General features: G+C 41.2%; 1 protein-coding gene across 5 annotated transcripts in view; it reads left to right on the top strand.

Annotated features, from left to right (window-relative positions):
• The window catches only part of PLCE1 (phospholipase C epsilon 1), a 244,144-nt gene that overhangs the window by 200,003 nt on the left and 29,664 nt on the right, over positions 1 to 14,477 (top strand). For 3 of the 5 annotated variants that reach the window (XM_081158868.1, XM_081158872.1, XM_081158869.1), the window contains exons 15-23: positions 40 to 101; positions 186 to 351; positions 3,226 to 3,333; positions 4,461 to 4,577; positions 5,465 to 5,623; positions 9,150 to 9,212; positions 10,148 to 10,277; positions 13,270 to 13,391; positions 14,240 to 14,357. In XM_081158868.1, coding sequence (XP_081014994.1) covers positions 40 to 101; positions 186 to 351; positions 3,226 to 3,333; positions 4,461 to 4,577; positions 5,465 to 5,623; positions 9,150 to 9,212; positions 10,148 to 10,277; positions 13,270 to 13,391; positions 14,240 to 14,357 — 1,045 coding nt within the window. The remainder of the gene's footprint in view (positions 1 to 39; positions 102 to 185; positions 352 to 3,225; positions 3,334 to 4,460; positions 4,578 to 5,464; positions 5,624 to 9,149; positions 9,213 to 10,147; positions 10,278 to 13,269; positions 13,392 to 14,239; positions 14,358 to 14,477) is intronic. The other 2 variants (XM_081158870.1, XM_081158871.1) reach the window with 1 other exon arrangement.

Genomic DNA, 14,477 nt, shown 5'->3' on the forward strand with positions numbered 1-14,477 from the left:
TCCTTTACCTAAATAACACTCTTTTTGTATCCCTTGCAGAAGTTTGAGCCTAGCATTAGTATGTGTCATCAGGGCCTAATGTCATTTGAAGGATTTGCAAGGTAACTTTTAAAATATCTTTTGCCCATCATTTTAGGAGCACCTATTTTCCCCATGCAGCCCTAAGAAAATTTGTTTCCTCCTAGGTTTCTGATGGATAAAGATAATTTTGCCTCAAAAAATGATGAGTCCCAAGAGAACATTAAAGAATTACAGCTGCCCCTCTCCTACTATTACATTGAATCTTCACACAATACCTACCTCACAGGCCATCAGCTCAAAGGAGAATCCTCAGTAGAACTCTACAGCCAGGTACTGAGAATTCCACTTGGAACGTGGTTTTCATTAAATCTTATTTACGTAACCCCCAAAGTCTCAAAAACCTGACCCAGACTTCTGTGAAGAGCTCGGGAACTGCTGCATGTGAAGTGTGAGGAAACATGACATGTGGGAAAACAGCCTATACGTACAGTTGTTTTCTTTACTTCTTGTTGTGTTCCACACCCCCCCCCCCGCCCCGTCTATACTTAACCTTTATTCTGAGCAATGAAGAAAAAAAAGTATTTGTTTGAGACTCATAGCTTTTAGACCCTAGTTAGTCTGACCTACTCCTACTAAAATTAGACTTTCCCATGGGAAAGTTATCTAATCGTTTCCCTAAATGCTAAATAAATCAATATATTGTAGTGGGAAAGCATAATAGAAAATGCGACTCTCTATGTATGATGTTATTCTCAAAGTATTGGTTGTTTTGCTTTGCAATGTGTTAGACAATCAGTTCATCCCTATGGTAACCAATATAAGAAAAAAAGATCTGCATAGACTGTAGGCACGGTCCCTATACACTTAATTCATGGGCATGTTCTGGGAAACTCAGTAGGTTCTCTGGACTAGAAAAAAGCACATCCTTTTGATCTAAACATCCAACTAATGATCTGTGTGTCAGTTGCCTCCCTGTTGTATTTTCTGCAACTTCCTAGTGTCTGCCGCCTGTTTTCTGAGCTCCTACAAGAAGAGGTAATCAATCATGAAGGAGCTAGGTTAGGTCCAGGGAATACAAGTGTATGACTGAGCATGTGTGTGGAGGGGGGAGTCCAGGTGTGAACATTGCCGTTGTGTTGTTTACAAAACCCACAACCCGAGGTTCCTTTGTTCTCCAGATCAGTTCAGATGTTCCTCAAAGCAGGGGTCAAACTTCTGTCCCAAAGTTTATCTAGAATGAAATATGTGTTCTAAACTCTAAAATCTAAGCGACTCTTGTTATGAAATGAAGACATGTCCTTAAACTAATGATTTTCAGAACAGGAGAGCTGTTAGGGAGCCTCAGCTGCAGACACCGAGATGAGCAAGCGGTGGAGCAGGAAGGGTTCCGTACCTGCCCCCTGCAGCTGGGGTCCTCGTTGATGTGCTGCATATATTGGCCCTGCATTTGCACAGAGAATTCCATGGTTAAAAAAGTTTGTTCTGGGGGTTGGGGGGGGAATGAAGAGAGATAATATTTCTCCTAAGAAAATAAGCAAAGAACAGTGTCCTAGCTTTTATTCCTACTTCACTTCCCTATTTGATTTCAAAGAGGTTTTTTTTAACTCCTTAACATTACACCCCAAGTGAGGTTGTCACCGATTTTGACTAAGGCACAGAGGCCCCTCAAATAGACTCAGAGATGATTAAACCTAGTATGAATCTTCCTTTAATTTTATATCTTACCACTCTCTCTCTCAGGCCTTCTAACTACCTCCTAGTGTTACTCTATGGGACAGATGAGAACTGATCAAAAGCCCTGTTTTCCCCTGGACTCTCCAGCTCTGGTTTTCCTTTTCTAGCCATAAATGGAGGGCTTAAGGTCATGCAAACTGTGATAAAGAGCGTTATTCTTTTCATGCTAAAAATCTTCCCATCTGCTTTGAGGTGGTAAATGTTCTTCCTAGTGTGACAAGCACACCACAGAGATGAGGTTGTCATATTACACAACAGTTTTCAGCCCAAACAATGCACCTCTGGAAACTCTAGCTGCAGGAAGAATCTGAGAGCCTTGGGATTCAGGCCACAGAATAGGTTCCACCTGGGAAGACGGGTCACCCAGGAAGACTGAGAGCTGCATGTTGTGCAATGGGAAGAATCTAGAAAATATTTCGTACAAAAAATATTAAAATAAGACAGACTCCACTATCTGAGTCTTGTTGCAGCAACTCTAGTGGCCACTAGCCCCAGTATTGAGTGCTGTCACATGGTAATAATTCTGTGGATTCTTACATCCGTGGCTTGGCGCATTTGCAGATATATCCTGCTTTTGGCCTGGGTTACCCTTTCAATACCCTTTCAAGACTATCTTAAAAGATAGTCTACAAATAGATCCTATGGAGGAAGAGTTTGCTTCAAGCGAATGTTACAGAGCTGCAGCACATACACACACCCGTGTCAGGAGCTGTGCTTCCAGCTCCGAGTCCAGGATAGCAAAGAGGTATCATCTCGTCTGATTCATTGGTAGTATTTCCTGGAGCACTTTGCTGAAGAGGTTGTGAAATAACATCAAAGCTTAGGGAGCAAGTGTGCTCTGATTGATTACTGATGTCTGCTAAAGATATGGGAGAGGCGACTATGGATTTTTTGCCATCTCAGCTCTAGATTAGACAGCAAGGCAAATCCTTGATAACCCCTTGCTTGTACCCTTCTTACATGCTACATGTTCATAGCAGATGTATTAGCCAGTGGCGGAATTTGGATCTGAATGGAGATTTTTTCCTGATTGGCTTCCTATAACTGTTTGGACAGTTAATTAAGGAATCAGTGACCTCACTTCCTCTGGGCTGTGGCATCACCTCCACTGACATCTGCCTAGATAGAACACCAGCCTGGTTCTCTCATTTCAGCATGTGCCATGTATATCTAGGTCCCTTGAGAAACTAAAGTTGCTGGGAAAGTGGTCAAATGTTTTTGCTATCAAATTTTACTTTCCAGTGGTATTCAGCTCTGGCAAGCACTCTTTCCACCTTAATCTGTCCTCTGCCTTCCCCACCCCTGATTAATTGTGGCCACTGGCCAAGATGCAGTGTTTATTTTAGATCGCATGCCCTTCTGCTTTAGCCCTGAATGTGAACACTGATATATAGAATCATGTACTGGGGTTAACTTGAGGCGTATTCTCCATTCTCTCATCTGGGGTGGATTTTTTTATTGATCACACAGGTCCTCCTGCAAGGCTGTAGGAGCGTAGAGTTGGACTGCTGGGATGGAGATGACGGGATGCCCATCATTTATCATGGACATACACTGACGACCAAGATCCCCTTCAAGGTAATGCTTCATAACTTTCTTTAAATCAAATCAGAGTCATTATCTTCATTTGTCATTTAAATCAGTGACTCTACCAAATTATACATTAGATCCAGATCCTTGCTCTGAAGACTCCACAGAATTGTTTCCAATGTTTTATAGGCTGCCCACATGTTCTTTTTTCTGGGAGTTGATCTAGAACCCTTATTAGATTCTCATTCAGCCAAAGGTTAGTTACCATTACCTTAAATTAGTTCTCTCACAGTAAGCATCATTGTAATTTTTACATCAAATGATATACAAAATTCAGGGGTTGTTCCTTTGCTATAGGAAGGAATTAAAGGTCATTTGTCTTGGTGTCCAAGAGAGGCCAACATCATATGTTAGGAAGTGATTCAATAATTAACATTATAAAATAATGAGAATTGGTTCCACTTGGGGAGTTGGTCACCCAGGAACACTGGTCTCATTGGATTATTATTTCAAATTCTAAGTACTTTATTAGTTCATTGTGTAGTTACTATCCTCATTCAGAGAGTCTGGCTGTGTAACATTATTTTTCTCTAAACTGTGGCTTGTCTGGGAAAGAATATTATTATTTCTGTCATCTGTGGAGATGATGGCTCAGATGCATTTTCTTTTTAATTCATTTTCCTATTCAGCCCTCATAAAACTCTTACGCTTCACAGTGAGGGATGAGGAGTCGATCATTTTGTTTATATACACACATAAATATGTGTGGTGTGTGTCTTATTGCCCCAAGTAGATTGTAAACTCCTTGGGAGCAGGAGAGTATCCCATGCCTACTATTTTTGATGCTATAACTAAAACAGTGTATTTTGCCTACAGTATACACAATATACATATATTGATTTGTTAAATTCAGCATACTGATAGCTGTTCCTCATAGTATGTGAACAAAACTCAATATGATCAGTTTAATGTCTTTGTAGAAAATAGCCTTATCCTCTTGCTTTAAGTTGAAAATACATTTGAAAACATAAAAATCACTTTGGCCAGAGCCTTCTGAAATCAATAATTTAGACGCTTTTTGTGGCTGTAAGTACCTTGCCTTCTGACATCCTAGACAGATACCTTAGGAGATATCTAATAAGACAGACTCTAATGAGCGGTTTTGTCTCTCATAGGAAGTGGTTGAAGCCATTGATCGCAGTGCCTTCGTCAACTCTGACCTGCCAATCATCATATCAATTGAGAACCACTGTTCATTGCCTCAGCAACGAAAAATGGCAGAAATTTTCAAGGTATGCTTTTAGCTAAGAGGCAGGATGGTATCTTGGCCTTTGTTTTGCCATTGCTATTGAGTTTTATATGGATCCACTGTGGACCACACCACAGCTGGACACCGACCATGAAGCATGTACAGTTAGGGTTTCTCAGGCTTGAGAAATGGGGGTGCCCTGGAAGCTTGGGCTTTCTCCAGGGTGGTCCATCTTTTGAGCTGGAGTAGCAAAAGCATTGTTCTGTGGTCTCCTTTGGAGGTAAGAAAAGGCCACCTCTCCAGTGCTTCTGGAACCACAAGTCAGAGATGCCAGGATGTTCCCTGTCATTGTTTATGGAAAAGCTGAAAATATCTGAGGGCAAATATGTCAAATCCTCCTGTGGCCCACACCACAGATACTGGGATCCAAGTTGGCAAAGAACTCAGAGTGGCCACAACAGTTGCCATGTTAACATTCAGCCCTTCCTTATACAAGGAAACTACGATGCAGATTTAGGGGCAAATATTCCATGATACTTTCTCCTACCTCCACTGATAGAGACATTTGTGGAAACATCTTTGTCCCTACTCCCTACCTACTTCCAGGTTTCTATCCTTTTGACTTCTTACCTACATCTGCAACAGGCCATATGCAACAAAGCACAGCCTCTAACTAAATCTCTGTTTTCTTATTTACTACATCAGACCCCAGAGCATTTTCCTAAAGAGTCAGAGCTGGCCCCATGCAGAGAATGGCCTGGACCTCTCCTCCTTTCCTTTCAACCACCACCCTTCCTCCCAGTATGAAACTATTGGGGGAGGGGGAGACACAACATCTTCCCTGGGATTTTATAAACAGTTCAACTGGGCTGAAATAATTTAAGTATAGGCAAAAGGCATTGATTATGTATTTTTATTTATTCTTTTTAGACTGTGTTTGGAGAAAAACTGGTGGCTAAATTCTTATTTGAGAGTGATTTCTCAGATGATCCGATGCTTCCTTCACCTGACCAACTTAGAAGGAAGGTGCTTCTTAAAAATAAGAAGCTAAAAGCCCATCAGACACCAGTGGATATCTTAAAGCAAAAGGTACTCTCCTCTTGTTAAAGAGGTTATGGGTAATCGGTTATTTATGTTATTGGCAAGGCTTCTGTCGACGGTAGGCGATTTATGGTTACATTTTTGGAAAGTCAAAAGTTGTACTCATATTTCAACTGTATGGGAAATCAGCACCCTCCGCGTTGTTGAAGGGTCAACTGTATAATATTAGCCTGTGTTCTCTGATACCTCAAATGCTGCCTCACTCACTCACTGCCCACGCTGGGGGCTCTTTCTTCTACAACACTGTTCCTCTGTGCTGTTTTCTTTCCCCGGCCACCGCTTCTCCCTGCCAAACAGACGCAGCTGCCCTGTGCTTACCTCTGTGGTCTTCAAGGTGCGTTTGAATGTCCTTGGAGCCGTTGCCTTTCCCACCCTGCGCACGGTTGTCTGCAGTTACTTCTGCAGCGTCCATCCCACTGATGAACAGACTGTGCTGTGACAGATGCCTTCCCTGTGCGGACCCCAAATCCTCCTTCCTGTTCCTCCTACTCTCTGGCAGCACGTCCTCCCTCTGCAGCTGCACAGACTAATTGCGTATCTAGAAAGCTAGCATGTGTCTCCCCACCAGCTTTTCTCTTCTCCAAGCTAAACATTCTTGTGTCAACTGTTCCCCACAGGATATGGCTGCTAAGACTCTTCACTTTTCATTAAGAATATTTTGGATAGTCTTAAATTTGTGGACATTCTTGAATTTGCCAGTCTGAAAACGTGATTTCCAGAATTGCTCTAACTGCATGAGGACAGTGAAACCACCACCCCTCGTCACTGGAACGTTATACCTCGTTAATGTAGCCTAGAACTATTCTCGCTTTTAAAATTTCTTAATGCACACTAGGCTCATGCTGAGTTTGTGGAAAACAAAGAGTTCAGTTATTTTCACAGGGACTGTTCTTGTGCCTAGTCTCCCCATTTTTCCAGGTTTACGGTTAATTTTAACCTTTCATGTGCAGGAGCCTCATATTTATCTCTGTTAAACTCTTGATTTTGGTGTGTTATTGCAGCATACAAGGTTCTTTGTGAATTTTGACATCTGCCAGTGTATTTATTGGCAGTGTTTCAAACTGTGCCTTCATCCCAGGTTGCCCTTGAGCCAGACAGCTAAGTAGAGAGCCTGCCGCCCTTCTCACAGAACCTCCCTGGAGTTTAGTGCCTAGCACTCCTGGCTGGTGCTCTCCTTTCTTGCAGCCCATATTTCTTCAGTCGCCTTCAACTTCTTTATTTATAGAAGAGAAAGCTGGGGCCTGCCTAGCCATTTATGTGACTTTCTCAATGCCACACAGCTCCTAGTGGCAGAGCTGGAATTCAGATCCAGGTCCTCAGGAGAGACCTTTTCAAATGCAACACAGAAGTCAGAACACATAGATGAGAATCACTGGAACACTTTTAAAGACAGATTCTTAGGTCCCAAATCTGCCCAGTGAACTCAGAATTTTCAAGGAAAGCCTCATAATCTGTTTATTTAAAAGTAATTCTTATCATCCTGGAAGTTTGGAAACGTCGCTTATCTGTAATTTCCCACAAAGTGAGTTACCTTATCCAAAAATCCTGAGGAGGTTACCGTGTGGGGAATTTGTTAGTAAAACCACACTAACTCACCCAGCCAGCATGGCTCAGCCGTTGAGCATCAACCCATGTGATCCAGGAGATCGTGGTTCGATTCCCAGTCAGGGCACATGCCCAGAATGTGAGCTCGATCCCCAGCAAGGGGCATGCAGGAGGCAGCCGATCAGTGACTCTCTCATCATTGATGTTTCTATCTATCTCTCTCTCTCCCTTTCTCTCTCTGAAATCAATAAAAATATATTTAAAGAAAACAAAAAACATGCCAACTTTTCCTAACCACTTCTTTATTTTCTGTGTTCTCACACCAACTAATGAGCAATCCATTCTGAAATTTGTCAGGTAACTTAACAAATAATTTCCACAACTGTAATTTCCACAACTTTTGGAAAAATGGGACAATGTAATCCCATTTCCACTTTTTCAAGGTCATTCCACCCTGGTTTCCCAGGGATTGTTGACAGTCATATCTGCGAAGACTTTCAGCTGTCTGGCAGGTTGTGGGTGTGGACCTGGTCATCTGTGTTCACACCAGGCTGGGTGAATGAATGCCCAGAGCTCCAGTGTGCACAGACCCAGCCCCTAACTCAGAAAGCCTAGGTCATTTCCATACAAGGAACTTACCCTTCGGAAGCATGGACTGACTCAGAGTGGAACTTCTGAAGCCCTCCATCTGCCTCAAGCTCTTGCTGAGGCTCTTACTGAGTCCCATTAACAACACCCCACCAGATCTTCTATATTCTGACCTTGGTCTCCTGAACTCTGACCTGCTAGTTCACACTAGATGACAGGCACTATGCTAGGCTCTGGGGGAACAGAGCAAAGTACAACGTGGCTCCTGCCAAAACCCATCTCCTCATCTGACGCCTCACTCTAACCCCCTGACCTCTATCTGAATTGCTTTTATTCAAGGGCTAGGGCCCCGTTTTTCTGCCTCAGAATAAGTAGGATATTGCAAAGAATAGGGCTGTCAGCTCTCTTGACTGTCCATTTGGGCGCCTCTCCCATACTTCTTGCACTGGTGGAAGTATCTCAGCATCTAAGGCTGACTTGTGTCTAGAGAAGATTCCCCAAAGCTTTAAAGAACGCTAATCCTATGAGACACTGAAAAGAGAGTTAAAATTCTTCGATTAAAAAATCATGGGAAATGCTGTACTGGAAATCTCTGATGAGGCATGATGCCCTTTAGCATGTTAAGTAAAGGCCATGTGAAGCTCCTTAGTAGGAATGTGTTTCAGTTTGTTTAAGCAGCTGTTTCCAAACTACCATTGTGTTTTGTGGTTACTGTAACCATCAGTTTTTACATAACAGCTAGTGTTCCACAAAACCCACTTTGAGAAGTCCCAGCCTAGACCATGTTCAGTTATCCAGAATGGAGATACACACACACACACACACACACATAGCCTAAACTATATCTTCCTTATGTATACATGTTTATTATAAAGGTCATATAACCACAATTCAAGAAGTTTAGGGACTAGAAATCATTTTAAAATATACATAATTCCAAGGCCCAAAACAACCTGTATTACAGGGATTCTTAAGCTTGGTAATTAATATCTAGAAATAGAATTCAGGGGGTCATCGAGCTTAGATTTTTTTAAAAATTACACCTTCATTTTCACTGACCTTTAGCTGAAATTAAGCATTTCCTCAGACTATAAATGTAGGGAAAAAGCCACAGTGACATTGGCAGTACCTATGTCCTTGTCACCAATTGAAATCGCAGGTTTTTCATGTTATATCACAGCTGTTGCTAATATCTCCAAGAATTATGTATGCTCATCACTATTTCAAAAACGTTATTTAGCCTACCATTATATATGCTTTTATTGTGTTAATAAAGAAACACATATTCCTAGGGCACAAATTTGTTTTTTCAACATTTGATAACTGTATTCAACATTCTTTTTTCCTTTGTAATCTTATATTTGATTTTATGCATTTAAAGTGTCATTCTGAGAAGGGGTCCTACCTTACCAGACTGCTAGAGGAGCCTGTGCCACAAAAACAGGTCAAGAATCCTGCTATACTTATATTTAATAGTTAGCCTTTTGTGCATGTCATTTTATATCATGACCAGAGATATATAGATATTGAACAGAGGATATAGAACTGTACAAGGTGGGCAAAAGTAGGTTTATAGATGTTCGTATGGAAAAAGACATGCAGATTATGATTATTACGATAGCTTTATTAATTCAAAAGAATGTCACAATGCAACTGTAAACCTACTTTTGCCAACCGTTGTATATTATATACACATACACGTAACTTTTCCTGTATTTCGGATTATTTCCTTATGCTAGGTGCCCAGACCTATATTTATTCTTGTGTCCTTTGATATCCCCACACAGTAATTCTAGTCGAATATAGCAGCACATATCAAAATTTTTAAAGTTTCTAAGTCTATTTTGTTAATCTGATTGATGGTTCAGATAAAGTCTGCTGAAAAAAACTTTATTTAAACCAACAACTATTCTTTTGGTCTCTTCATCCACAAGGATTCTAATATTTTTCTCAAGGTCAAAGGCCTTTAAGATATTATTTAAGAAGGAAAAAGAAAAATGGTTTCTTAGCAGAGATTTACTTTGCCAAAATTGATGGGTAGGTTCACTTCACCATTTGTGTCTGAAGCACCAAGGTTTCTCCTGGAGGGTTTGCCTCAGGGAACTGCTATTCCTTGGGATTTTTCCTTAAAGCTCCAGGAGTCCTCTTGCAGAGATGTTAACATTTACCCAGTGATTAACCTTGACCTTCAAGTGAATTTAGATTTTTATTTCCTTTCCCAAATGATTCAAAATAGGATAAGCCATGTTTAATAGCTTTCTTAAGCATAAGATGGTCATTTTGAAAGCTATAAATGTACATTCACTAGCTTAGCATCTGCAGTCCTTAATTATTGATATCTTACAGGCTCATCAGTCTTTAATTATTGATCTCTTACAGGCTCACCAGTTAGCATCCATGCAAGCTCAGGCTTACAATGGTGGGAATGCCAACCCCCCACCTGCTAATAACGAGGAGGAAGAAGATGAAGAAGACGAGTATGATTATGACTATGAGTCCCTGTCAGACGGTAAGAGAGGCAGGCCCTATGCTTGGTGCAGGGAAGTGCCTGGATTTCCTGTTGGGGGTTTTTTGGTGTCTTCCCCCCCCCCAAAAAAAAAATATATATATAAGCCTGGCACTCCATAGATCAACAATACAGATAGTTGTCATATATTATCCAAGAGTTTCTGAATCCTATCACTTAGAAGGACCAAGTTGGCCACTTCAGCCATCACTCAGGGGAAGAAGAGGAAGGTGTGGGAAGCCACAGAGGGGTCATTCCTAAGTAGGTTTCAGTTTCTGGCTTGACCGATGCTCTAAGCAGGAAGTGTAGACTGTGGCTGAATCTCTGCTGTCTCCTGCACCCCCTGCAGGGGGCAGCATCACGTTTCTGCACTGTCTGCCCCTCCCTTTTACATCGTTCACACCTGCTTTCTAGGGGTATGGAAAAGAAAGAGGCATCGTTTCCCTACCCCACTATCCCCCTTCTCACATTACTAAGCCAAGGAGACATCTTCTTCTGGCTCCACGGAAGGAACAAAAGATGGGTAATGGCTGATGGTGCAATACAAAAAATTCACATAAATGATGTTCTCTCGAGATTGATTACAGGTGAAGGATTCTTCTTACATGAGAATTAAGCTTCAGGTGCATTTTTTTTGCACTAAATCAGTGTGATTTGTTATAGATTGCAAAATGTTTTCTCAGGTACCATTGCTGATGGTAGACTGTTTTACTTTGGCAACTTCTGAAAGACAACAGTGTAGTAAAGAAAATATGCCAAAGTTCCTATTTACGTAAACATTATACAGGGTAGGGCAAAAGTAGGTCTACAGTTGTTCATATGGCAAATAATACAATCATTGATAAACAAAAATACAAGAATAAACTGTTTCATGTACTCACAACTGTAGACCTACTTTTGCCCCACCCTGAATATGTAGAATACATTACTTCTCTGTTGGGTAATTGTTTTGCTAATATGCAGGTAAGCACAGACCAGCGACCCCTGACCACTGGGATTAAGACAGCAAGCTGCCCTCCAAATATCTGCTTCTCACACAGCAGAACTGTCCCCTAGTCATGTTTGGCATCATGAACCTCCATCATGGCCAGGGGTTACAGTCCAGTCTCTTTGTGCCCCCCCCAAATACAATACTAGTCTCTCCATTTTTTAAATTAAAGTATAGTTGACATACAATATTATAGTAGTTTCAGGTAAGCAATATAGTGACTCAACATTTATGTTCCTTATGTGATCACCGCAATAAGTCCAGTAATGGTCTGTCACCATACAAAGTTAGAAAATATTGACTATTTTTTCTGTCCTGTACATAACATTCCCGTGATTATTTTTTTATATACATGGAGGTTTGCCCCTTTTATTCCCCCATTTCCCTCATCCCCCATGCCCCTCCCTTCTGGCAACCATCCATTTGTTCTCTTTGTCTATGAGTCTGTATCTGTTTTGTTTTATTTGTTGTATATGTTTTTTAGATTTCACATATAAGTGAAATCATGTGGTATTTGTCTTTCTCTGTCTGACTTATTTCACTTAGCACAATACTCTCTAGTTCCATCCATGTTGCCACCAATGGCAAGGTTTCATTCTTTTTTATGACCGAGTAATATTTTGTTGTGTAATGTGCACCCACTCTTTTTTATCCATTCATCTACCCATGGACAGTTAGATGGCTCACTTTCACAGCTCAGCTCTTGTAAATAATGCGGTAATGAACGTAGGGATCCATGTACCTTTTGAATTATTGTTTTTGTTTTCTTCAGATATTTAGAAGTGGGATTGTTATATCCATTTAATATTTATTCTTAACAGTTTATTGCTTCATAGCATCATCTAAAAACCAATGTACTTGACCTGAAACCCCATCAGATAATACAAGGGGCATATTCTTTAATGGGGAGGTCAAAAGAGGGAGAAAATGAAAAGGGGTCAAGATAATTCTTGTATTTTATTTCTGAAAAGTTGTGGGAATACAAATATTTGTATATTGACTTGTTCTTTCCCGTGGGTCCCTACAACAGTCATAGTGATGTTTTCCCATAGAAGAACAAATTTATTCAGATAAGAAATGAAATCCACATTTAAGATATCAACTGGTACAGATGTCATTTCCTTCTGCAAGAAGTTAGTGCACTGGAAGATAAATTCACTCTCATAAATCATCCTGTGTGTTTTTCTGTACTTTGGTAACAAGAAAGGAGATGGCTTTTCTTAGTTATTAGTATTATTATTATAGGTGTTTTTGATATTTAAATAACAAAATGAACAGGTAGGGGAAGGATCTTCCTGATGTACAGCCATACCTGGGAGATATTGCAGGTTGGATGCCAGATCACTGCAATAAAGCGAGTCATAATCTTTTTGCTGGTGGAGGATCTTGTATAAAATGCAATTTGTAAAAAAAAAAAAAAAAAAAATGTAACATCAGTAAAGCACAATAAAATGAGGTATGCCTGTATTTTCAGGAGAGTAAAATTTAAACCCTTCCCCACTGAATTTCTACAATAGTTGAGTGCTTTTTAAAACCCACATGTGCTGGGGTGGGGTATACACAAAAAGTGGGCCCCACCAGGTTCTGCCCCAATGGACTGTGAGACTTGGGCAATGTCCTTCCACCCAAGGACAATGTCTAGGCCCTCAGATGTGTAATGAGAAGGTTCTGTTACGTGTTGACTGACGTTCTCCCATCTTCCAGCACTAACATTTAGGATCTACAACAATTAAACCCGTGTTACAATTGTCTATATGCAAATGAACCTCCTCATTTAGATGAGGTCTTATGGTGCCAAAACTACTGGCAATGAATCCATTCGATCAAAAATAAACACATTGTTTAGCAAATTTAAAAATTACACCTCAAGCCATCATTTTGGTAGCATGTAGCCAGCCTCGTCTTACGACAGGCACAGGTGTCTGGGTACCCCGGCAATGATGTAGACGTAGCCCTTGAGGGAAGCGTTTGGTTCTTGTTTGCTGAAGCCTGCCACCTCATTTTCAGACAACATTCTAGAAGACAGACCTGAAAACAAGTCATGCAACGACAAACTTCAGTTTGAGTATACTGAGGAAATCCCCAAAAGGATAAAGAAAGCAGATAACTCTGCTTGCAACAAAGGAAAGGTGGGTGACTGGTTTCTGTTCAATTGCACTTGGACCCGTGGTGCTCTCGTCAGTTTCAGGTGGGATTTCACTCCCCTTCCCATCACCTTTCCCCTCACTTTCCCTTAGATGCCAAAGCCCACATGGTGATGCTATGGGACACCCACCTGCCATTTGTAGAAGGTTAGTCACGGATTCATCCAACCAGTACCTACTGAAGGTGGCAGAAGGAGGTGGTTTAGTGCTGGAGACCAACCTGTAAACAGTGCTTGTAGATAAATAGAAAGAGCAGTGATTACACAGTGTTACCAGAGCATGAAGAAGGAAGATCTGGCCAAGCAGACAGAAACAGGGCATGCAGGCCAAAAGGACAGCGGGGACCTTCAAGGAACTGCTAGGAGTTTCAAAGATGTTGGGGGTGACCAAGAAGATGAATGGGGCCAGATCGTGAAGTGTTAACGGAGGAAGGACGCTGAGGCTAGAAGGGTGAATGAGGTACCCAGACCCTGCCCTCGAGTGCCTCACAGTACGTAGGCTCTGAGCAAATCTGTAGACATAGTTGCAGTGAGATTGTTAGAGAACAGAATATTAAAAGATGTCAGAAATGTGAGCCACGGAAGAAACCTACTCGATGACCTATTCACTCAGCAAATGTGCACTGACTGCTCCACAGTGACAACACTGGCCTGCACCCGTGAGGTAGACTCAGTTCTTGCTCTCAGAATGTTTTCACTCTAGGAAAGGTGTTAGGATGTAGGGGTGGATACAGAGCAAGGTGAAACACTGGTCACACAAGAAGGGGACAGATGAAGAGCTGTTGGGTGGCGTATACCCTTCCATGTCAACTGGTACGCTTTTTCCCTTGATAGGTGTATGACATGGAGTTGGGAGAAGAATTTTATCTTCCTCAGAATAAAAAGGAAAGCAGACAGATTGCGCCAGAGCTTTCCGACCTTGTCATCTATTGCCAAGCAGTAAAATTTCCAGGTAAGAGTAGGAAAAACCATCTGAAACATTTGAAGATGCCAAAAGATAAGAAGATACTATTTATTTGAGTATTGTGAATACGCTCAAAATAGCTAAATTGTGTTGCTGAAATCATCGTTA

The sequence above is a fragment of the Miniopterus schreibersii genome, assembly GCF_964146895.1.
Source record: "Miniopterus schreibersii genome assembly, chromosome: 14".
Lineage (NCBI taxonomy): Eukaryota > Metazoa > Chordata > Mammalia > Chiroptera > Miniopteridae > Miniopterus > Miniopterus schreibersii.